Source organism: Podarcis cretensis (genome assembly GCF_951804945.1).
Source record: "Podarcis cretensis genome assembly, chromosome: 15".
Lineage (NCBI taxonomy): Eukaryota > Metazoa > Chordata > Lepidosauria > Squamata > Lacertidae > Podarcis > Podarcis cretensis.
This window is the reverse complement of record NC_137185.1, coordinates 29,919,826-29,944,449: the sequence shown is the minus strand read 5'-3', so window position 1 is coordinate 29,944,449 and position 24,624 is coordinate 29,919,826. Positions and strand designations below refer to the sequence as shown.

At 51.5% G+C, this 24,624-nt stretch overlaps 1 protein-coding gene across 2 annotated transcripts in view; it reads right to left on the bottom strand.

The window, feature by feature from the left end:
* The window catches only part of SCN2B (sodium voltage-gated channel beta subunit 2), a 64,064-nt gene extending 47,354 nt beyond the window's left edge, over nt 1-16,710 (bottom strand). The window contains exons 1-4 of one of the 2 annotated variants that reach the window (XR_013833391.1): nt 16,262-16,710; nt 12,471-12,637; nt 11,462-11,672; nt 9,694-11,193 (exon numbers count right to left, since the gene is read on the bottom strand). Coding sequence is in view for 1 of the 2 variants with exons in the window: in XM_079955255.1 (XP_079811381.1) it covers nt 10,994-11,193; nt 11,462-11,672; nt 12,471-12,637; nt 16,262-16,331 (648 nt within the window). In the remaining variant the exon portion in view is untranslated. Of the gene's footprint in view, nt 1-7,992; nt 11,194-11,461; nt 11,673-12,470; nt 12,638-16,261 lie in introns of those variants that run through there. The other variant, XM_079955255.1, reaches the window with a different exon arrangement.
* Nucleotides 16,711-24,624: the final 7,914 nt, after the last annotated feature.

The following is a 24,624-nucleotide window of genomic DNA, read 5'->3' as shown; positions in this document are numbered from 1 at the left end:
CCCATATCCTGAGCTGAAAAGTGGGAGATGACTGGCCAAGTGGAGCTCATCTAATGTTGGGGAGCAGGACAAGCATTATAGCACAGGAGTCAGTTAAACAGAAGCCCAGAAACACACGATGCTGCAGGAGATGACAGTTTCTTGAGGCAGGGCATTGATCCATTGCAGCAAAACCAACACAGAGTCTTGTGACGCCTTAAAAACTATTGTATGCCACATCGCACCACAAAGGAATTCACTGCTGCATCTCCCTGAATCACCAGGAGAGCAGCAGAGGCCATTCATGCCTGTGCATGTGCTGCAGTTTTAATATAATACTTTACAAACAACAGCAGGTCGTGAGTGATACAAAAAACCCTTAAGCCAATTTTGGTTATCTCCAATGGTTTTTGTGGCTCTTTGATGTGAGGCTGGACCAGTTCACCGCTTGATCATGAGGACCAGAAGCACAGGCATCGTAGACTCGTCACCCGGCTCAGCAGCAACCTGACAGGGGCACATGGCTGGCTTAGCCCAAATATCTGCATCTCGGGATCCCTGCCTGATCAGAAGGCATTCTGATGCAGTGGCGTGCAAGGAAGGAGTGCCAAGGCTGTGAGCTGCTCACAATGCATAGGAACTTAGGAAACTGCCATCGGCCTACCTACTACTGCCCACAGGCAGAGGCTCTCCAGGGTTTCAGCTGGGGTTATCTCCCAGCCCTGCCTGGTGATGCCACAGGGCATTGAACCTTGAAACTTCGGCATGCAAAGCAGGTGTGCTACCACTGAGCTATAGCCTTTTGCATACAAATAAAGCCATCTTGTAACAGATTTAAAAGTTCAGCATGCACGGGAGGCAGCCAATTTTGGGTTCCTTTTTAGGGACGACAAATGTGGCGCAAGGCATGCAACCCTGAGTTGCTGCAGCTTCTAGTGATGGCCGGACACCTCTAGCCATTCCAGTAAGCCTGCACAAATTGGTGCCCCCTCCGAGCCATCTTTCCCCCCACTAACAGAGGCTGGAATTCAGGAAGTGGGTGGGGCAGAAAGGAAAATAAATTATGAGAGAGAGAGAGCATTTAAATGTGCAAATGCTGATCTAGCAATTTTAGGCAGCAATCTCACATCTGCAGTGGACATTCCTTTCAGTAAATGATCTCAAAAGAAAGGGAAGGAGGAAGACCCCCCCAAAGAGGGGCAGCAGTTGAAAGCACAGTTGCAATGGCTAGTGAAGTTGGGGTAATTTCAATACATCAGCAGGCAGAACCCTTAACTGGTGAGTCTTCTGTGGCTTAAGGGAAGTGATGGATGTGGTAGGTCTGAGGGAGGTTGGAGTGCTGCTGCTGCTGCTGCTGCTGCTGCAGTGGCTCCCAAACCTGCAAGGAACCGTGACTCAGGGATTGTGCTGTGAAATAAAGAGCTGTAAAGCTGCCAGAAACTCACTGCAAGCACTTTGGGCACCAGCTCTGCATGGGGAGGGGAGGGAGCTGAATCCATCCTGGTGGTGGTGCAGGATTTCCACTGCAGAGAGCCAGCTCAGGTGGGACTCCTCTGAAGAGCAGCCAGGGCAATGACCCCAGAGTCAGCAAAAGGACTAGCATTTTACAGTCCCTCTGCCTAACCGGAGGGCTGGCTGGTTTGCATCAAAATGCCCCAGCATATCACATTCAAGGCTGTTTCTGTGTTGGTGTTTGTTGCCAGCAAGAGTCCTGCTTGAGATGCACTAAGGGGCATGGTATGTGCTTCTGATGCAATGGTTAAGCAGGGAGATCTGAAAAGGTGAAACCCCACAGCAGCCTTTCCCAACCTGGTGCCCTCCAGATGGTTTTGGATGAAATGCCTAACACTCCCTGGCTAGGGCTGATCGGAGTTGTAGTCCAAACCATCTGGAAGGTACCAGATTAGGGAAAGCCACTCCACCCAGGAACATGCACAGCTGCATTGCTGTCAAGGGAACCCAATACAGCACAGACCAGATACCCACAAGGCCTCCCTAATAGGTACTGGCCTGCTTGGCTCAAGCATTCTTTCATGTAGAGAAGATGGGGAGGCATGTTCAGCACTGAAGGATGAGCCATTGGACCTTCAAATATTTGCTCTTTCCTCCCACATGTTCTTGCCTTTGGCACACTCTAGCGTGGTCTGCTTTGCTCAGCACTTGGGCCACAACCTGGGAATTTCACAGGTTGGAGATAGTCCTTCCCTCTCTTCCTTGTACCCAGGAAGACTTTGTCATCAAAGGTATGTTCCCTCTGGACTTTCAGCTTCCATTTTGCTAACATGGTTGATAGCCACAGCTGAATCAAGCCTCCATGAAGTCCTTAAAAAGCCATCTGCTTTTTGCCACTACGTAGTAGTCATGACTGATCTCTGTGAAAGTGCCCTTTGCTTGAGCAGAGCGGGTTATTCCTTTTCAGGTCTGCTCCTCGCTTTGGGAAGAGGAGCCCTTCTCCTAGGCAGACTGCCCTTCTCCTCTATCTCCCTTTTTAGAAAACAATTTGCACCTTGATGGGAAGGTGGGGGCTGTTTATGCCTCATCCATGCCAGGTGCGAAGGCTGACTTTGCCTGACATGAGCCACCACGGTGCCCTCTCTGTGTGCTCTCTCTGATTGATCACAAGGTGCAAAAATAGAAGTGGGCCAAGGAGTAAGCCCAGCAGGTGTTCAGAAAAGTGCTGACTTAGCTACGTCCTCCAGGAGAGTGGAAATCAGGACATCCCAGAAGATGTTTTGGTCCAGCAGTGGGGGCTGGGAATTTTCCCACATTGGTGCAGATAAAGTTTTCCTTGGATAGGGATAAATCTCTAAGACATTAATTCCAGGTGCTGTGGTTGTTTCAAAGGAAAGCTCCTCTGTACATGCTCAACAAAACTGTTGTCTTTAGCACACTGGGTTCCAGCATAGGGCTATGCCTGACTCAGATGACATTCTGTAGGTGGGCCAACCATGATGTGAGCTTCTTCCCACTCCAGTCTCCCCTCCCCCACCAACTGCCCAACATGCACAGAGTCACATCACAGGTCCTCCCCTCTCCCCTGCCCTCCCAGAGCACTCCCCCACCTCCACCAAGTTTGGCACCCCTTCCGAGGTGATGTTGAAATGCAGAAGGCTTTGGAGTGTCTCCTTTCTGCTGAGTTGCACATAAGGTGCAGGGTTTGGTTTCAGGAAAATCCAAACATCCCTAGATCTGGAGCTGTCAGCTTCTGCAGACAGGTGTCACCTTCCCAGAGTAGCAGGAAACCAGAGATCCGGGCTTCTTCCGGCTGGAGTAGGTAGGCCGGAGGGTGGTGGGAGACTCATGTTTCCAGGGCTATTCTGAGAGCATGGGGTAGGCAGACAAGCAGCAGAGTCAAACCAGGCTGCTCCTTACCCTCTGCCTACCCTTGATGGCTTTGAGACACCTTGACCACTGCCTCCTCCCCCTTTCACTTAGAGCTTTCTCTTGCCAAGAAATGACCCCCTTCTGCAGAGACTCGAGTGGCTCCCCATCACCTCACCTGAGCATCTCCTTTGTGGACAGAATGGAAAGGGCTGCGTGAGTGTGTGGACTCCCGAAAGCCTCCACTGCTGCTGAGGATGCAAGAGAGGTCACAGCTCTTCACCCGAAGGTGGCTGTAGCCTCCAGCAGTGCCCCCCCAGGCAGAGCTTTGGGGGCCCTCAGGTGGGCATTTTATTGTTGGTGAAAAGGTAAAGGTGAAGGACCCCTGGACGGTTAAGTTCAGTCAAAGGTGACTTTGGGGTTGCGGCACTCATCTCGCTTTCAGGCCAAGGGAGTTGGCATAAGTCCACAGACCGCTTTCCAAGTCATGTGGCCAGCATGACTAAACTGCTTCTGGCATGACGGAACACTGTGATGGAAACCAGAGTGCACGGAAACACTGTTTACCTTCCCGCCACAGCGGTACCTATTTATCTACTTGCACTGGCGTGCTTTCGAACTGCTAGGTTGGCAGGAGCTGGAACAGAGCATTGGGAGCTCACCCCATCACGGGAATTTGAACCGCTGACCTTCTGATCGGCAAGCCCAAGAGGCTCAGTGGTGCAATTAGTGGTGAATTTGTTCTGCTTTACAGTATTAGGTGTTTTGTGATGTTTCCCTGACATTACCACATTATTGCTATCTGGAGGGGCTATAGGATACCAGAAGCAGAACAAGAACAAATTCAAGCATTTGCGGTATGAAAAGTTGAGGATAGTGACAGGATATGCACTGACTGGATATGAAGCCTCAGAACTTTTGCACACAGAAATAATATTGTTGCACACCACCCCAATATGTGCCAAGCAGTAACATGATTTCAGAGGTTCCAGGCTCATATTTCCATTGTGAATTCAGGGCATGGCAGAGACTGCAATGTTTTCAGATATTTGGTTTATTTTACACCTACGTATGTCCACCTAAAGTCTTCCACGGAGGGGCTACATTATATCCCAAGTGTCTCTCATTGCCCCTCTTCAGCAAGCTTGGGTTTTAAAGCAGCAGTCAGGCATGGCTCTGGTCTCTCAGTGCAGCCTCCTCCAGCCAGCACCAACATGGACTTCTGGTCGGCCAGCAGCTCGTGGAGGTCTGCCCTTGGTACCTGTTCTTCCCAGAACACCTTGCAGAAAAACCCAAACTCCTACAAAAAACAACACGTATTTCCCTGCCACCTCGTATCCCTCCCCACCACCTGTGGCAACCACAGACCTGAGCACCTTCTTTGATATATAGGACATCCACACCTGTTGTCATGTTAAAGGCTTTTCCCCAGTGAGCTACATAGGCTGGCTGAGCTTGTGATCCTAAACTTTATTGCAACAGTGCTTGGCATCCCCCTTTAACATTCCCCGTATTAGCTAAATTCTGATATTAATTCCTTATATTCACTAACTAGCAATCTAGGACAATACTGAAAGCAGGGTCGTGTATGACCAGCACAAATCATCCTACAGGTGTAATTGAAAATGGGTGTCTGGACTCAGAGGAACTCAAAGTTGCATGATCTCACCTTGTCTCAAAGAAACTATTATTATTATTATTATTATTATTATTATTAATATACCGCTCTATACCCAGGGTTCTCAGGGTAGTTCACAGAATAAAATCAAGATATAAATACATAAAATACCTAATAAAAATAAAAACAATAACCCAATAGCCCCCCCAATTTTTTTTAAAAAGGGCATAGGATGTAAATGGTTTCAACCAAAGGCCTGGTTTAAAAGGAACATTTTTGCCTGGTGCCTAAAGGTGTACAATGAAGGTGCCAGGTGAACTTCCCTGGGGAGTCATGGGCCAGTCAGAAATGCCCCCACTGGGGGGGTTCAAGTCCCAGCTCCACCCTGGGCTCACTGGGGTAAACTGCTAGACTCAGATCTCCTCAGCAGGGAGGCCTTTCTCTGCAAACCGGGTGAGGAATTGGGGAGAGCTGATTCTTCTGTATGGCTAGGGCATTCCATCTTCTGATTCAAAGCATCTATCAGCAATATAGAACTTTGGGGGTGGGGTGCACAGACATACTGCATTGCCAAGCTCCAAAACAATAGCCTCAAGATGTTTTAAATGTCCAAAGTTCTTTTTTCAAACCACCCCCCCATAAAAGCCCTTCATTGACCTCTTAAAAACAGAATGCTTCCTACCCCAAAATAGAAAAAAAAGTGAATTGTTTCTGGCACAAAGAGATGGGCTTGAATTTGATTCAGGGGTCTGCCACAGCCGACTTCTTTGAGCACCATGGCTAAGACTCAGGTAATGAAATACCTCTGGCCATGTGCAGAGTACCTTTCATCACCTAGGTATAATGGGAAACAGCTTTCCTAATTCATAAACATAGGTGTGTGAAAAGAGAAGGGCCGAAGCCCAGAGCAAGAAGACAGGCCTTCATAGAATTGGAAAGTTGAAGTAACCCTGAGGGTCCTTGCAATGCAGGAATATGCAGCTGTCCCAAATGGGAATCGAACTTGCGACCTTGGTGTTACCAGCACCAGGCTCTAAGACCTGCCCACCTCCCATCTAGGTGGTCGGACTGGTGCGGTGGGGTCTGCGCCAGGCAGAACTTCGGCCCTTTCAAGTGCAGGCGGGGGCGGAGGAAGGCACTTATCTGATTATAAAGGCTGGGTCACCCTCTCCACTGAACAGCTGAGGGTGAATTCAAGGCCATTTCGCAGTTTTTGTCCTGCGCATCGAGAGCCGTGGCAGTTGCCATCCCTCGGTAGGCTGGATGGGTTGTCGCCTCTCTCCCCCTCCCCCCCCCCCCCTCCGCGCGCCCAAGTGCTGATATGGCAGAAAAGGTCCCGGGCAAGGAGGCTGTAGGCCAAGCTGCGCCTGTGTGCGGACCCAGGCGGGCGCTGCACCTTCAGAGCAGTTATTCTTCCCACGCTCCTTCCTCCAAACCCGAAACTCAGGGACGCAGCAGTGGGGGCGTCATTCTCCGCCCAGGAACTTTCCTGGCTTCTCTCTCTCTCTGACTTTCCTTCTGTGTACGGGACGAAGGAACGTGCAAGAAGAGCAAAGGAGTGCAAAGCCGCCTCAGAGCGTTGCTGCTAGGGCGCTGCAACGTGCCCTCGAGCTGTCTTTTCCCAGAGAAACTGGCCGAAGACAGATGGTGACTCTGCAAGCTCCGGGCAAAGGAGCGGGAAGCGCTCACCGACGGAGCGGGCAGAAGGGAAGGAGCCGATCATGCCTGAGCCAAAACTGGGCAGCGGCGGGCGGTAGAGGGTGCTGTCCAGCCGGCTTTGGTCCCACTCTGCGTCCCGGGGCGGAAAGTGCGGCGTCCGTCCAGGACCACCCCGTCGGAGGCCAGCGAGATCGCGGATCAGCGCGCAGGTGCCACACCTTCCGCGCGGGTCTCGCGGTTTCCCAGCGAAAAGGAGAGGAGGGGGCTCCCCCTCACTCGGGAATTGTTGGCCAGGCCAGGCCCAGGACCCGGGAACTGCGAGATAAGCCGCCAGCAGGAGCAGAACTGTCGAACTTGGCGCTTTTCGCTGTGCGCCCTCTCGAGAACAGCAGACTCTCTGGCTCGCCTCGCCTTCATCCCCACGTTCGCGAAAGTGGCTGGAAAAGTGAGCTCGCTGAGAGGACTGGAAGCTGGAGGCAGCTCCCTGGCACGGATAGGGATGGCCTGGCCGCCCCACCCCCGGGCTGCGTTGCCTAATGGTTAACTTGTGCGGCGCTCTATGGAACACACGCGGTTGTCATAGACGGAAGGGAGCCAGCGGTCAGGTTAGCATGATTTCTTTCTCATTTCCCCCTCCACCTTCGGTGCTTAAAATTGTGTTCCCTCCCCTCGGCACAGTATCCACCGGTGTTGTCTAATACAGTGGTACCTCGGGTTACATACGCTTCAGGTTACACACTCCACTAAGCCAGAAATAGTGCTTCAGGCTAAGAATTTTGCTTCAGGATAAGAACAGAAATCGGGCTACGGCGGCAGCAGGAGGCCCCATTAGCTAAAGTGGTGCTTCAGGTTAAGAACAGTTTCAGGTTAAGTACGGACCTCCGGAACGAATTAAGTACTTAACCCGAGGTACCACTGTAATTTCAGAAGTACTACAAAGTATCTCAGCTGAAGTCAGGCATTGGCGGGGCGGGGTGTAGGTGTGTGGGTGTCCTTTGACTGGAGGGATTCAAGGGAATAATGTTCCCGCCGCCCCGCCCTCCCCATCCCTGCCAACGCCTGTACTTAAGAACTTTGCAAGCGGCTGCTCAAGACGCAAAACCCGCTTCCCCGGCTGAGCAGACTCCTGCCACCCGGTGCCTGCCACGCCCCCAGCGCGCTCCTCTTTACGCCCATTCCCTGAGTCCACAGAGAAGAAGCTTGCTCTTCGCCAGGTGTTCCGCTTCTTCCGACGCCAAGACGCAGACCATCCTCCGCCCGCTTTGGCTCAAGAGGAGGAGACGGACAAGAGAGAGGCAGTCCGGCTGGTTCCGACAAGGATGGGCTGCGGAATGAACCTTCAGGCACCACTGTAAGAAAACCATTTAGAGCAGGCGATGATTATTCAGTTGCAAAGGAAAGGCACTCTGCACATGTTCAGAGGCACGATCATCTTTATTATTTAATATGCTCTGGGTGTAAGCCCTGCCCTAGGCTTTGTGTTGGGGTGAGGCGGACTAGGCGGCCGTCAGGATCCTAGGGTCCTGCAAACCAGGACCCCGCAGAGTTGCCCGGTCTATGCTCGTGAAGCTGAGTTCTCCCCACTGCCCAGCTGTCCCGGGAAAGAGGCGGAGCTACGCCTGTTCTGAGCTCTGTTTTATTTCCCTGGTCTCTGATTCCCCGAGACAGACCCAGGCAGGAAAAATGCTTACTCCCAACATAGCAGCAGCAGCAGCAGCACAGCGAAAATACAAACAGCCAATGTGCAAAGTATGGTCAACGAAATCGTTTCCTGACTATGTACATGTGTATAGGTATGCATTATCTGTATATTTGTTTTCCTGCGTACGCACGAAAAGAGCAATAAAACATTCCATAATGTGGCTTTGGTTGAGAACCAAACGGCAAAATTTGGCAAAACAATAAAGAACAGGAAGGGGGCGGCAGGAGGCGCCGTCGAGCTGCCGGGTGGCGAGAACAAGAGGCGTCTGCGTCTTCCCTGGGGGGGGGGGGCAAATATCGAGCGACGGGTCCGGGGAAAGTCAAGCAAGAACCAAAGGCAGCTCCAGGCCCCGGAACCAGCCGACGAGGTGCCCTTGGCCGGCTTGCCCTGCACTCTCCCCCACCCGCGTTTCAGTCGTGGGACTCCGGGGAGAAGAACCATCACCGCCTTCTCAAGAGGGGATCTGAAGAAGTGTGCATGCACACGAAAGCTCATACCAAGAACTAACTTAGTTGGTCTTTAAGGTGCTACTGGAAGGAATTTTTTTATTTTGTTTCAAGAGGGGATGTTAGTGGTGTGGGATGTATTGATAGAGCAGCAAGTACAACATTTTCCTGTTGCCCAGAATGGACACACAGGGGGAAGTGGCTGCAGAACCCAAGGGAGGTCAGAGTCTCGGGAGGGCTTCCTGTCATATCTGCTCTGGAGCCTCCTCTCCCTGTGGGTGACCAGGTGGATGGATGGGCGTGACCCTAGCTGTCCATGGAAAAGGGCTAGCCATGCAGCTATCATCCCTTTTCCTCTTTTGGATCTTCACTTCTGGATCCCTACTGCTCCTGGCTCTTAGCCAGCACATGGCACATCCTTACAGAGGATGGAGACCTAACTCGGACTTAACTTTTCTCTACAAATGTAACTGTAGCCACAAGATAAAGCCTGCCTTCAGATTACTGCTGTGAACTGAACGTGAGAAAAACCTGTTATTTTTCAAGAAGACTGTCTTGCGTTATTCTTATTTTAAGAGGGAAATAAAGGGGAAATTTACCAGGAACAAGCCAGACTGGGTTGCTTAATTAAAAGACGCTAGCGAGTCATCAACTTGCTTCCAATAAGTTGCAAAGGGACTGTGCTCTGTTGTTTGCTCACTAGCATGAGTGAGGAGGGATAATATCAAAACAAGGTAGAGGATCTCCTACCTTCGTAAACATTCCCACAAGTGGTGACCCCCCCCCCAAAAAAAAAAAGCTGTCTCCATTGTCAGGGGAGGCGAGAGCACCACCTTGTGGTCTGCTTAGCAGAGAACGAGCCAATCGCAGCAAGGCAGCAAGGAACAGAGCAGAGCCTTGGCCCGGCCAGATGGGAGAAGGATGGAAGAAGCAAGAGGACTTAGGGGGCGCCTCCTCCCCGTATTCACTGCCCTGCCCTTTTTGTCCCCAGGTGCGACAGTGACAGGAAACCGAGAGCTCCTAGAAGGACGGCAGGGTCATGCACGGGGCCCAGGGTTGGTGGACGATGACCGGGCCTGGAGCCCAGCTGTGACTGAGAGGAAGAGGCACCCAGGAATTGCCTGCTTCTGAGCCAAGGACGCAGCAAGCACCGAGGGACCTGATCCAGCTCTGCCTCCCCTAGAGCCCTGGTGAAGTTTACAGCAAGAGGCTGACGGGCACTACCAGGTAAGTGCGCTCTACCGAAAGGAAAGCCAGAGCGTGGAGTGGGGAGGACAAGGCAGACAGGCCCGGGATCTTGCCCCTTCATGAGATCCGGACCTCTCCTCCTCCAGGGCCCTTCAAGAGCGCTCCTCCCAGCAGAAATCACAGTCGCCCACCCAAGAAGAAAAAGCAGGGCGCGGGGCGCGGGGCACAGGCAGCATGCTCTCAGGAAATAAACAAGCAGTCTCCCACACGCCACCCCCCCAAAAAAGCCTATTCCCAGAAAGACCCTCCCCCCCCAATTATGCTGGGCATAGGAAACATCAGGGAGTCGTGTGAGTTTGGTTGGGGATCAGGGAATAGCTGACGCGTGAGCTTGCAAATGCCGGTTCTGGGAGGGAGTGCAGAATGTGCCGCCCTTTCGACCTCCCCCTCCCGCCCCGCTGGCAGTGAGTTGCGTTTGGCAGTAGTGGGTTGTGCTTGTGGCTTCTGTAGAAGGAAGACGATAAGTGGCAGTTTCTGCATCGGAAGGGGAAACCTCTTTCCCCCCACCCCCTTCTCCTCTTGGGGCCAGTGCAACACACTTGGGGTCAGCAGCAACACACACAAACACTCCCGTGGCGTCCCCTCCAGCGGCCGGAGTTTCTCACGGGGTGCCCCAGGTGACCTGGTGGGTGGGGACGGGCCAGGAAGGCGGCTTTCCATCCTTGGTGGCGCCGGGCAGAGAGGACCAACAGCAGGGGCAGGAGGAACAGGTCAAGACCTTCCCTGTGGCAAGTTGGGAGGCGAGCCCTCGCTCTCACCCCCCAAATCCTCCCTTTGCAACCCCCCCCCCCCCCACTTTTTAGCCTTGGAATTCTTCCACAGAGGGGTGCGAGGACGACCTGCTCTGCAGCACCCTGCCCAGCTATGCGTGCAAGGTCTCAACGGAGAGGCTTAAGTGGGGGAGGGAGGGACCTCGACACTTCTGACACCAGTGGAGAGTCTTTGGAGGAAGCTCATGGATGCGGGAGGGCGGAAGGGCAGAGTGCAGGAGGGGACCATCCCGGGCCGCCGGGCACCGGTCTACTTGGTGCCTTCATCGGGGTTGCCCTCGCCGTCCGTCTTGCCCTCCTCCTCCGTCTTCTGGTCGTCCGTGTTCAACCTCTGCTGCTTCTTGCGCCGCACGCACTTGACAGCCACCAGCACCAAGATGACCACGGCCAGGAACCCTCCCACCGTGGCGCCCACGATCACGGCCACCGTCGAGTCCCGCTCGGGAGGTTCTGCGGAGGAGACACAGCCGGGACTAATGGGGGGCGGGGCTGAGGAAGGGCACGCGCAGCAGGCTTGGAGGGAGCTTGGAGAGAGGGGCTAGGGGAGCAGGGGGCAGGGGGGGTCCCCGCCCAGGCTTTGCAGGAAGCTGGGCTTCTGGGGTGGGCGTGGCCTTTCTAGGACGCCGCAGCATAGCAGGTAAGAAAAGCGTGTTGTTGTGGGATGGGTCCCAGGGGGAGAGGAGACCCTAGACGGCAGGCCTCCCGAAGGCTGACTGACCTTCGGTGATCACTATCAGGCTGATCTTGCCGTGTCCCTTCTGCCGGTCAGGGGGGTTCATGACGTAGCAGTGGTAGGTCCCTTCGTCGTCCAGCTGCACGTTGTGGAGGGTGAAAGAGACGTCGTTCTTGATGGGGTTCCCGGTGAACTCCACACGATCCCCAAAGCGGGTCTGCTCCATAGGAACAATCTTCAACCTAAACTGTAGAAACTGGAGACGGGGTGGGGGGCGTTAAGGAGCAGAGATTGCCGCAGTCCACGCAGGAGGCTCTGGAAAGCTGTAGCAAACCGTTTATGAACTATGTCTGGGTGATATATCACACCAGGGGAGCCATCTTGAATTGGGGGTACCCAGGAAAGCCCCGCCCCACATAAACGATCACATGAAGGGATCCACGCACACCATTTGAATAGCAATGCCCATTAACTTTGGTTGGGGGGAGCCCTCAAGTATTTTATTAAGGGGGCAAAGACCCCTTGGCCCCTAGGACTTGGGCTTCTATGTATCACACACCCTTTTTTAAAAAAATAAAATAAAAACAGGTTTCAGTAGCAAAGACTATCCCTGGGACATGTGGTTGCAATAAAACGGGTGACTCTGAGCACATGCACGAGTGCATTCCGCTTGATCGTGACTTAAAAGGGGCAGCAGGGCTCATCTGTTACAGCAAACACAACGAACAGAGTTCTGGAACCTTAAAGACTTGCACATTTATTGTGGCAACAAGAAAATTAAGCCACAGTAGACGCTTGGCAGCTTCGCATGGAATAAGTGCTACAACCCGCTCCCTCCGCCCCACACACATACATTCACAGGAACCGCATTTGGGGGACGGGTTGAAAGAACTTCCAAAGTACAGGCTCTGCCGCTAAGTTGTTGTTGCGGCGCCCTCTCAGCTGGGCACCCAGTGCAGGCGACCCAGTTTTGCACTCCCCTCAATCTGCCTCTGCGCCGCAGCATGCTTCGAGGAAGTGCCCGGCCCAGCTCAGCTGCGGGCTGCAGACTCACCATCTCTTCGGTGCAATTGTCGCATTCCTGGTATGTCCAGTTGAGGGAGAACTGCTTCTTCTCCACCCGGTAGCAGGAGTTGAAGGTGCAGGTGAGGCGGACGGAGGAGCCATTCAGGGCCATGATGGTGAAAGGCGCCGTGACCTCCATGCCCAGGCTGCTTGGCACTGCAGGAAGAAGAGGAGAACAGGGTAAGACAGGAGAGGCGAATCTACACTGGTCAGGTATAACTTTTAAAATGTGATATAAAAATGTGACACGAGAAGGCGCTGCAGAGCAGCAATCAGTCGGCCATGGGAAATTGCACTAAGAGTTATATAGGGTTGTTTTTCTCTAATAGCCTTTATTTCGTAGCATTTATACAGATCAGTGCAGATCCACCCTCGCAGCTTGCTCTCCCACCCCACCCACCCATTACACACGGGCAGCAACGTTGGGTCGGCAACCCCCCCCCCTTTTTGGAGGAAGGCGGGCTGCTGACAAAGGACCCTCTGGGAGTTGGTTGGTTGGTTTGTTTTTTTGTTTCCAAAGGGGAAAGTGCTTAAGACAGTTCTAATATTAAGTGATGATTTAAAACGGGATCCCAACTGCACCGGAAAAACGTAGCTGGAGAATTTCATAAAACAAGCCTGACGGCATAGCTCAGTCAGTAGAGCATGAAACTCTGCACCTCAGGGATCGAGCCCCACTTTGGGCAAAAGATTCCTGCACTGCAAGGGGTTGGACTAGATGACCCTTGGGGCCCCTTCCAACTCGACAATTCTATGATGGCCAGAGAAGTGGGACGAGCGACTCCTGGTTACAGTGTGGGCCACTCCTCTTAAAGGCGCCAGGCAGTCAGTCCTGCCCCTTTCCTGAGCACTCCATTAGGAACATAAGAAACTGCATTTATACCGAGTCAGACCATTGGTCCATATAGGCCAGTATTGTCAACACTGACTGGCAACAGCAGCTCTCCAGGATTTGAGGCAGGGGCGTCTCCTTCTGGCCCTACCTGGAGATGCCAGCGGGGGGTTGCTCCTGGGACCTTCTGTTTTTTTCTTTTTCTTTTTTTTCTTTTTTCTTTTTTTTAAAATAATTTTTATTGGTTTTCCAACACAAATAAAAGCAAACAACACATTCACATACACAAACAAAAAGATATAAAACATGTATAATTTCATAATCCTGTTTTCATACCCCTTGTTTCTCCGACTTCCCCGTACCTCCCTTTTACTGCATCCTTATTTTTAACATTTTTTTTAGCAATTCTCCAGTAATTAATTATTTAATTCACTTTCATTACATTCCTTTTTCTTTAGCTTATTAGTTACAGCTGCAATTCTCTATTTCTTATTCCCTGTCATCTAACACTCCTCAATTTTGCAATAATTTTTAAGATATATCTTGAATTTCTTCCAATCTTCTTCCGCTGTCTCTTTCCCCTGGTCACGAATTCTGCCGGTCAGCTCCTGGGACCTTCTGCATGCAGCGTACATGTCCTTTCCAAACCTCCCCTCTCCCCTTGTTTTTCGTCCCCCTCCTGCCAGCATTCTGGCCCAGTTGTTTGGGGTTATTCTTTTTTTCAAAGCGAGTTTTTTTGGGGAGGGGGCGTCTGAAAACTTCCCCGCCAGCCTGATGGCAGAGCGCTCCCTCTCTTGCGCGCGTTGCTGGCGAGGCTTTGGCTACGGAAGGACGCGCGCTGAGCTCCTGCGTCCGCCGCTGTTCCGTCCCGGCTACGGATGGCAGAAAGCGGGCCAACAGCCCCGCCGCTTCCGTTCTCCCTCTCTGTTTCTTCGCGCTCATCTCAGCAGTTCCTCCCAGGTCCCCCTGGCTTTGAAGGCAGAGCCTCAAAAGCGTCTCCCCTCACCCTCACCTTTATCGATCAGCCACGCGGGGGCTCAAGGCGAGTTTAAAGCGTGAAACTGCAGATGCTCAGAATTGTTCAGTTTCTGACCAGGGCTGATACACTATATTCTTTTTGTTTTGGCTTTAACAGATCAGGAACGTAGAAGGAATTGCAGAGGGCGAAACGGCGGCTGGGGAGAGCGGGGAGATGCCTGGATTACCGGTTCCAGGACTGAACTAGCAATACCTGCCACCGCGACTGGGGTCTGACATTCCCAGGCTGCACCACTGCTCCGAACCAAAACTCCTTCCTCGTGGCCCTAAGACCCCACCTGAGTCACCCCCGAGGGGATAATCATGGCAGCGTGCGTGCCCGACCCTCCACACTGGGCGCATGCTCAGGAGTAGAGGGATTTCTGCTACCCCACACGGGTATGGGTATCATTCTTCCCGGTCGCTGCTGCAGCTGGGTGGCAGCCCTGGGGCTTTAAGGAGACGCCTGAGGCAGGCAGTCCAAGGTCAGCTTGTTTCTGTCAGTCCCTTTTGCTGACGCCTGGCAAACCGGTCTCCTGGCTGTTCCGAGGAGCCCCGAGTGCTGCAGAAGCTGCAGCCTCTGCAGTGCCTTGAATGCAGCAGTTGCTGAGGCAGTTCCTGGCTCGTCAGATGCTACTGCAAAACTGGAACACATTCAACACACACCTCCCCCTCGCCGTACCCCGGGAGCCCCGCGGGGAAGACGGTGCGCCCTTAGTTCAGCTGGGATCCGCAGCTGAGATCAGGGGGCTCCTCGCCGAGCTGGCTACCCACGTCTTGGCTGCGCCCCCTTCTCCCCACAAGCCCAGCCGCAGAAAGCCTGGCCTTTCTTCCCCTCATCCTTTCCAAAACGGTCGCCTGCGCGCTTTTTGCAGCCCCTTCGCGCTCCTGTTTGGAGAGGCAGAGCGGGCTGTGTGCACGGCCAGCAGGACACAAGCCTTGTAGCAGAGGGGGCCGAGTAAGAAGGGGCTGGGAGTGGGGAGTAGCGAAGGCCCAGGTCCAGATCTAGCCCCGGGGTCCTAGGCGCACAATCCTCGTCTCTTCTCTCCCACATGCAACTGGTGATCGCGGACTGCTGTAGAAAGGTCGCGCCTCGCAGCACGGAGCCAATGGAGGCTAAGTCGGCCTTTACAGAGGCCCTTTGGAAGGTGAGAGCAGGAGGATCTACTGCTGGGCATCGCCAGCGGTGGCCAGGAAACCTTCTAAGGCTCCCACAAGGCTTCTGAGAGAAGCCCCTATGAATGCTGGGGAGTGGGCGCCGGCGCAGTATCCTAGGGGGTGGGAGGCAGTGGTTGGCCCCTGCTGAATCAAGAGGGGGCTCTCTTCCTGCGGAGTCGCCTGGTGGCAGCTGCAACCCCCCCCCTCCCCCGCCACACCCCACAGTCCAAGCGAGGGAAGAACCTGTGCCTCATTTTGGGAGGACCCAAGCAGGCGTGGGAGGGAGCAACTCTGGTCCCCAGGATAGGAGGCGGAGCAGCATCTGGCAACCCCAGCACAGCTGTGTGTGAGAGAGAGTGACCACATGCACACTGCCCTCAGCTGTCGCCCCCCGCGGCCACTTGCCAAAGATCCAGGCCCTGAGCGCTTTCCTCGGCACTGATATTCTCCGTTGCTGGCGACTGATCCGGCCAAAAATTGTGTAGCTCTGGCGGGGCACCGGCTCTGGCCGGTTCTTCCAGCAAATGCACTGAGGGGCGCTGGCCAGGAAAGGGCCCTCCCCGAAGGCGCCCCCCAAAGACGCTCCCCGCCCGCCCTGGAGCCAAGGCAAAACGGCGCCTCCTTCGCCTCCTCCCTGGGGCGCAGCTGTCAGTGGGGCTGCGGAGCCGGGCAGGTTCGCAGCGGCCCTGGCCAGATTGTAGCAGCAGCAGCCCCCTCCCCGCTGCTCCCCTCCTGCCTCAGCTCCCCAAGCCGGGACCCCAGAAGCCACTTACCCAGCGCGAGGCAGAGGATGAGGAGCGCCAGGGCGTGCGTCTTCGGGGCCCGGGGGGCTTCTCGGCTCATCCTCCGGGCCTAGCGGGGAGAGGGGGAGGGGGCCGGGCGGTGCGCTGCTTGGCTTGGCTTGGCTTGGGTGGAGGGGAGTGTCAAATGCGGGGTTTGGACTCGGAGGCATACATCATGTTCTGGAAGCTTTATGGCGAGGGCTCCAAGATGGCCGGCTGGAGGGTTTGGTGCTTCCCCTGCAGCCGCGGTTAAAAAACGGGGGGACACATCATTTCTGTGGTTGGCGAATCTCAGCAAAGGAAGTGGGAGGGCAGGAAACCCTTATGTGCCTGGAATGAGAGATGCTCCCAGCTTCCGCGGGGGCGGCGGGCTGGGGGAGAGCGGAGGATTAATCTCGACACCCCCTGCCTGCCCTCCCCGGGTTCTGATCAGGGAAGGGTCATAGCTGAGGGCAAAGCACCGCATTTGGACGCAGAAGGTCCCAGATTCAACCCACAGCAGCATCTCCAGGTAGGGCTGAGTAAAGGCACCTGTCTAAAGACCTGGAGAGCATCTTCTCGCCAGAGCTGACTGGACCCGGGACCTGGATCTGGACCCGGAAAAAGCAGTTGCCACTGTTGCTACGTTCTTGGGCTGCTGCCCTTTCCCAAAGAGCAGAGCCGGCGGCCGAAGTCAACTTCTCAGCCACCCGCTTCAGAGGGACGTCTTCTTGTCCTCCAGCCCAAACTATGCACGGGGTGCCACCTGGAGCAAATGCCCATTTCAAGGGCTCCCTCCCCAAACATGCTAAGCAGGAGGAGAAGGCTGGCAGGGGACCTTCGCGCGGGGGTGGGGAAAGAATTCCCTGCTCTTCAAATGATTTATTGCCTGACCCCTCAATTTGGTCCTGGGGGAGCCAAATGCCTTTCATATTCCCAGCTAAAGCAACACTACCCCGCGCAAGAGAGAGAGCAGAGCAGCTCCCCCGACTGGCTATGGGACTCTTGCGCGCTCGCACACCTCTTCCTCTTTCGCAGCAACTACCCCAGCGACTGGGCAGGGAGGGCCAGAAGGGTCAAGAGTATCAATTTAGGCATCCCAGTGTGCATCCCAGCAGCCCTTCCCCACCCCCCACCCCCACCGCGCGCAATCGTCCAGGAGGACAGGAAGTGGCGCGGCAGCATGCTCCAGGCGGGTAGCTGGCAGGGAATGGATGGATGCTCTCGCGCCTCTTCCACGGCAAGCAAACAAGACAGACCCCACGCCACCCTCTCCTCTCCCCTCCGCCAAGCGCTGTTTGCCACGGCTGCTTCCTCCCCCTCCCAGTTGGCCCTGAGCTGCCCAGTCTGCGTTGCCAGTGGGAGCAGCTGGGGACCAGTCGGGACAGGGAGCCAGCGGCGAATCAAAACCCCCGCTCCCCATACAAACACACTGCAGGCTCCGAAGGCCTCTCCACCCACAAGTGAACGTGGGCCGGGCGAGGCTCCCCCGGAGCTGCCTTGGTTATCCTGCTCCCTTCCTTGGGCACTGGCTGAAGTGTCGGGTGCGGAGAAAGAGCTCCCTTAACTTCTCCGCTTTCTGGTCGCTCCAAGCGCGCCTTGCTGCAGCTGCTGGGAAATGTCGGAGGGCGGCAACGCGAAACCAAAGAATACAGCCGGCTGCGCTTCTGCACAGGCTCTGGGTGGCGTCTCCCGGGTCCGCTCAGAAAGAGCCCGCGCAGAGAGGACTCTGGCAGTGTTGTGGGTGCGCTTTGGACTTGTCTCGCATCTGTTGGGGCTGCTTGGCTGCTTAGGGGTGAAGGAAGAGACTTCGCTGCTGTGGGGAAGGGGAGCGAGGAAAGGGACTGTTGAGCCGCTCCAAGCCCCAGCGCAGCGCCCCGCCAGCCCATCCCAGAGCCACGTCTTTCTACTGGGGCGCTATCCATAGTCCTGATGCAAGCGGCCTCCCGTCACTCTCCCCTTCCTGATAGAAAGTAATGGTGAGCTGGGCTCATCCTGCGCAGGGAGGAGAGGGCACCGACCCACCAACCTCAGTCTGCACCTGCCTGCCTTCTTCTTGACATCTATCCAGTTTTGTCTTTGCAGGGGGGATGGAGGCAAACACAGAATTAGTTAGCTCCGCCTGTCTTCAGTTCTGCAAACTGTTATCCTTCCAATCTTCCACCCTGCCAGTCCTAATGGGCATCAGACCCCAGTGGCTTCTGAGTCCAGATGGTTCCAGTGGCTATTAACCCCAGGTGGAGGTGTTCATACACCTACTAGAAAGAGGAGAATTTTGGGTCTATCACTCATGCTCCTTATGGACTGGGCTAGGCAAGGAGGGCTGAGGAAGCTGGAGAAAGGCCTAGCTCTGTTGGCTGTGTGTACCTGACTTGTCTGAGGCCCTTCAGATTTACCCTGTTGGGCTTAGCCAAATCCAATGCACAGGCCTAGTATATAAGTCATATCTAGTAGTTACTGATAGCCCTATCCTCCATTAATTTGACAACAGTGACAGTACAGCTCTCTGACTTCTAGGGTGTTTTGCGCCCACAGAGGCTGCCCATCACTACCATCCTGGGCAGGTTCCAACTGGCCCCCTCGGAAGTAGATCCCACTGCTTAAATTTAAGGATCACTTCATTAATATTTCAAGGCACTCTCCTTTACTGGGACAACCTGCACAGCCCAAATCTGCAAAGTCAGAGCAGACTTGCAGCTGAGTCAGTCTCTTATGCTCGCGAAAGGAGGCCTTCGTCCTAAAAGGCAATTGGCAGAGGCCGGGAGTCCCAAGGGGCAGGACCAGCCCCACTCCAAGAAGTTTGGCACTGCCTTCCAAAGGACAGGGAAATGTGGCTTAATGGGTTTGCTAGTTCCACCATAGTCCCTCCCTGAAAGACGCAGTATCCCTCTGCTTGATAACAACTGCCGGGATGACAAGAGGGGAGAGTGCTATTTCTCCCGTGTCCCGCTTGTCTGTTTCCCATTGAGGCAGCTGGTTGGCCACAGGGAGGACAGATGCTTGGACCAGATGGGCCCCCTTGGCCTGATCCAGTTGTAATATTACCTGCTGAGATTACCCTTGGTGGACTAGCAAGCTTTGGCCATTTCGGTAGGGATGTGAATGGATGCTAGGAGAGGGTATAGTTATTAGATGTTATCCTTCCTCACATTTGTGAATTTGGCAGAGTGCATCCCTTTGCAGCTTAAAAGGGAAGCTTAGATAGGTTAGTTTTAATCTTTTTAGTTTAAGTAAAGTTTAGTTTAGTTTAGATTTAAGGTGCTGGTTTTGACCTTTAAAGCCCTTCACAACCTAGGACCCTTGTACCTATGGGGCTGCCTCTCCCGTTATGCCCCACGGAGGACCTTAAGGTCCATAAATAGCAACACCCTAGTGGTCCCAGGCCCTAAGGAAGTTAGATTAGCCTCAGCCAGGGCCAGGGCCTTTTCAACACTGGCTCTGGCCTGGTGGAACGCTCTGCCTCATGAGACCAGGGCCCTGCAGGATCTGATTTCTTTCCGCAGGGCCTGTAAGATAGAGTTGTTCCACCTGGCCTTTGGCTTGGAGCCAATTTGGTTCCCTCCCCCTCTTTCTTTTTCCTTTCTCCTCCTGTGATAAGGCTGCATTTTAACATTATAACATTTAAATATTTTAATGTTGTATTTTAATCTTGTTTTTAAGTTGTATTCATTCAACTTGTTTTTATTATTGCTTGTTAGCCACCCTGACCCCTGCCTTGGCTGGGGAGGGCGGGGTATAAAATTTTATTATTATTATTATTATTATTATTATTATTATTATTTAATCCAGGGTGCTTTAAGGCAGACTGGATTCTCCTGGTATTTCATCATTTTCTCCCCTCCAAAACAACAATCAGAGAGTCTTGTAAAAGGTAAAAATACCATATATTTCCATGTATAACATGCCCTCATGTATTTGGGGGACTCAAAATTAAGAAAATGGGGGGAGATTGCCCATGTGTATAAGACTAACCCTCCTTTTAAACATTATTTTTTGGTTTAAAAAAAAAAACTAGTCCTACACAGGGAAAAGTACGGTAATATTCTGCTAGTTTTGATTTTGTTAGTTTTTGTGTGGTGTGCTTTTTGTTTTCTGTGAATTTTCATTGTTTGGGCCTAAACTGTGAATATTTTATAGACTTATTTAATATTTCAGGTATGCCTATACCACTTTTCATCAGAAAGGATCACCAAGCAATTTACCAAAAATTAAAATTAAATGCAATATAGAAAACCTCAAAATCTATGAATACAATATAGAAAACATCAAATTCCTAACATAGAATTCCACTCAGTCATAACAAAAGAAAGAAATCCCTATGGAAAACTGCATTTTAAAATTTCCTGCTCTCTGCTGCCATCTGGTGTTGCACGTTTATAGCGCATTCAAATTGCTGTTTCTTTACTAATGAGGCTGAGTCCAAACTCTCAGCAGTTACGGATTTCAATAAAACTCTCAGTACATATACAAAGACATACTACAACACCAGCAATCAAATGCTATGAGGCTAAAAGCACATTTAATCTAGGAATACACAAAATTTATGTGGCAGTACATAACAAACATGACATTCCTTGTCTAGAACAGAACTTTAAAAAGAAATGTGAAGTAGGAGAAGTAACATAATAAAAATGTGTAAATGGGACAGAAATCTAACACTGCAATTCCATGCATATCCACTCAGAGGCAAGTTCCATCAAGTTCAATAGGGCTTACTTCCAAGTAAACATGCACAGGACTGCAGCCAAAATAAATTGTTATGCTAAAAGAACTTAATTAACTGACTTCCTCCTTCCAGGACCATGGGTCAAAAGTTTGTAACTTCCCCATAGTTATAATAACTTTCCATCAAACATGATGCAACTTGAATTGGGCATTATGTAATTACAACTATTTCACAAGGAATTCTGTTTTTGAGAAAGCAAACTTCTGCTTGTAATTGAAACCGACTGTAAATTCTTAAGGTGTGAATCATGTCGTCCCATACGCACGCAAAGATCTGGTTTCTATCAGGAGGGTTGAAGAAAGAACATATTATGTTGTTGATGGGTTATTTGCCACTTTACTCATGGAAATGACTCAAAGCAATTTTACAAGCACCATAGAAATACTAAAACCAACTACAATAAACACGATTAAAAATATATTTTTTAAAAAAAAACAAAAACTAAAAAACCACACCTATATAAATAAAACACATGACTAGCCTATCCTGCCCCACCAAAAGCAGCCACAAATACTTAAAACACCTTCAAACTAAAAGCCTGGGTAAAAATGAAGGTTTTTGCTTGGTACCTAAAAATAGATACAGAAGATACCAGCTGAGTTTCCCTGAAGAGACCATTTCACAAAGAGGGAGACATCACTGAAAAGACCTGTTCTCATGTTGCCACCCTCTGGAACTCCCATGAAGTAGGCACATGGAGAAGCGTCTCAGGTGATGTTTGCAGGGTCTGGGTTGGTTCATGTGGGGAGAGGCAGTCCTTGAGATATTGGTGTCCTAAGCCACATAAGGCTTTGTAGGTCAAAGCCAACACTTTGAACTGGGCCTAGAAATTAATTGGTAGCCATACAGTCAGGTCTGGATTAGTGTTATATACTTAGCCTATCTTGCCCTGTTGAGCAACCTAGCTGCTGAATTCTGCACTAGCTCTATGTAGCCCTATGTTGCACTAATTCAACATAGAGGTTACCAGAGCATTGACAACAGAAGTTAGGCTGTGTTTGTCCTGTCCAGAATTAGGAAACACCATGGTGAATGCATACCGTCTAGGGTTGCATCTACACAGCTATTAAAAAACGCTCTGGAATAAAAGCCATTTTAAAGCTCACAATGGAAAATTTCAGAGAGTTCCGATTTCAGCTCTACAGCGACATCTGGTGTCACAGTTTTATAATGCATTTATAACGTTTTATTTTTATTAATGTAGCTGAGTCCTAGGAATCATTCCAATTCAAATCTAAGGGGGAACCACTAGCTGACATTGAATTTTAACTTCCATTAAGAACTGTTTGATGTTGATAATTACTGATTAGCAAAGATTTTGTTTGTGTGTGTGTGTCCATATACAGTCATACCTCGGGATAAATATGCTTCAGGTTGAGCGCTTTCGGGTTGCGCTCCGCGGCGACCCGTAAGTAACGGAGCGCGTTACTTCAGATTTTCGCCAACTGTCAAAATGACGTCACATGCATGTGCAGAAGTGGCGAAACGCGACCCGCGCATGTGCAGTCGCGTCTTACATTCTGTTCAAGAGGCGAACGGGGCTCCAGAATGGATCCCATTCGCATCCCGAGGTACCACTGTATGGATATATAGTCATATATATTTGTGTGTGTGTAATGCAAACTTTGTAGGATTTTTTGTTTAAATGTGATTAACAACTAAACTCCTCATTAGCATAATAAATGACAGCACCCCCACCCACCCACAGACAAGCCTGCCTCAATCTCCTCTGAAGTTCCACTTGCACATAACAATGTTGGCTGCATAATGGCAACAAAATATGGAACATTTCCTGAATTCGAGCTAAACTCGGTATCATTCCAATGTTAACATACGAACTGATGAAGCAAGCAAATATTTTTTGCTTCTGTAAGGCGCATTGAGTGGTTTTTGAGAAAGGCAACCAGGTTAAACAACAGCAATAACTACAATCCCGCCAGACAACTAGTCTCTGCTTGCTCTGCTTGCAAAAGGGACAGGCAGAGGCTAATCTCCAATCTTATCATTGTGGGACTACAAGCTAAGATCAAAGCTAAGGCTCTGCCTGCTCCTGGATTGAACTTTGAGCTACCTGGCATCAGAAGATATGGGGTGACTGACAAGTGGGCGCCCCCTCTCACCTGCTAAGAATGACCCATAGAGTTCTCAGGTTGAAAAATGTCCCCAGCCCCCTTGCATTAAACCAGTGTTGCCTGGGGAAGCAAGAGACATGACTCTTGCTTTATCTAAATACTTTTCATTTTGGGCAGTGCTAGATGCTGGTGGAAAGGGGAGGCTTCCATTTTCAGGGTGACGGCAAGGAAGGAGTCACTCTGTTGCACTCAATAAATTTCAGCCAAGGACTTTCTCTCTTATACATCTGAAGGAGGGAGAAACAGAGAAGGGTGGGTTTCATGTTTCAAAGAAACTTGATAGTTGCTGGACAGGAACTTGACCTGGCTGCTTTTAAGGTAAAGCTCTCCAGCGCTGTCAAGGCATTGCCTTTCCACAAATTAAAACAGATCAGAGGCCCCAGCTGGAACAGATGGCGGGGAGGGGGCTGGAAAAGAGCCAGTCACATGTGACCAGGGCAATAGCCGAAGGAGCCCTCCCAGCGATAGGGCTGGGAGTGATGACAGGGGTGATGACAGGCCCAAAGGGAGCCGAAGGAAAGGCATCCAGGCTCCAGCCAGATCACTTTGGTAACACTTGTAGGGACCATGCAGACCACCATGGGAAGCCTCACTTCCTTGCCAATCTGTAGTTAGAAACCAGGGCAATAGGGCTTCCTGGGTCCATCAACACTAAAAGCCTTTCAGAACCCCCACGTCCTCTAACCAGTAATCCTCTAAGAAACAGATGCTGGAGACAAAATCAGAGAGTTGTTGCCTACCTGCTCTGACCTCCCATCATTATTTTTCCTTTTCTTTCTTTCTTTCTTTCTTTCTTTCTTTCTTTCTTTCCATATAATATCTGGTTGTGTTTTTTTTTTTTAATAAATCACATATTTTAACTCTAACTGCATGTACAAGTAGCCCTTTTTTCTTTTCGAAATCATTTTTATTTTATAACAATCCAAATGCGTACAGAGATTACTCTGAAACTCAAGATTTCCCCCCATCCCCTTCATGGGTCCTATTGTCAACATTTACAACTGCATATTATTCCATAGTCTACATTTTATAGCAATCCATATTGTCCATAATGTTTGTCACATTACATTAGTGAGATTAAAATCCTGCTAAAGTTTTCATCTGCTTGCAGTGCTCTGTTAAATAAAATATATTTTTTCCCCCATTCTAAAAAGAAAGTTTTTGACCTCTTGGTTCCTATAAGAGACTTCTTTCAAGCCTAACAAATGCACCGGGGAGCATTTTGGGGAGGGAGGGAGGGGGTGTAGTTGGGGAAAGTGTTAACCCTCCCACACCTTGCAACCCCCCTTCCCCCAATTGAAAGCAATGCCCTGTTGCTGGAATGGGTAGAGCCTGTATGCGTTTGTGTGCATTTTATGGGCGCATGTATTGTAAGGTTACCAGTGTTTTTAATGAATCCAGGGACACTTTAAATACATACATACATACATACTACACGTTCGGGACGTTGATGCTGCAGCGATGGCAGTGGCAGATGGCTGCCGCCTTGACCTCAACCGCCACGTTTCCCCTTCCTC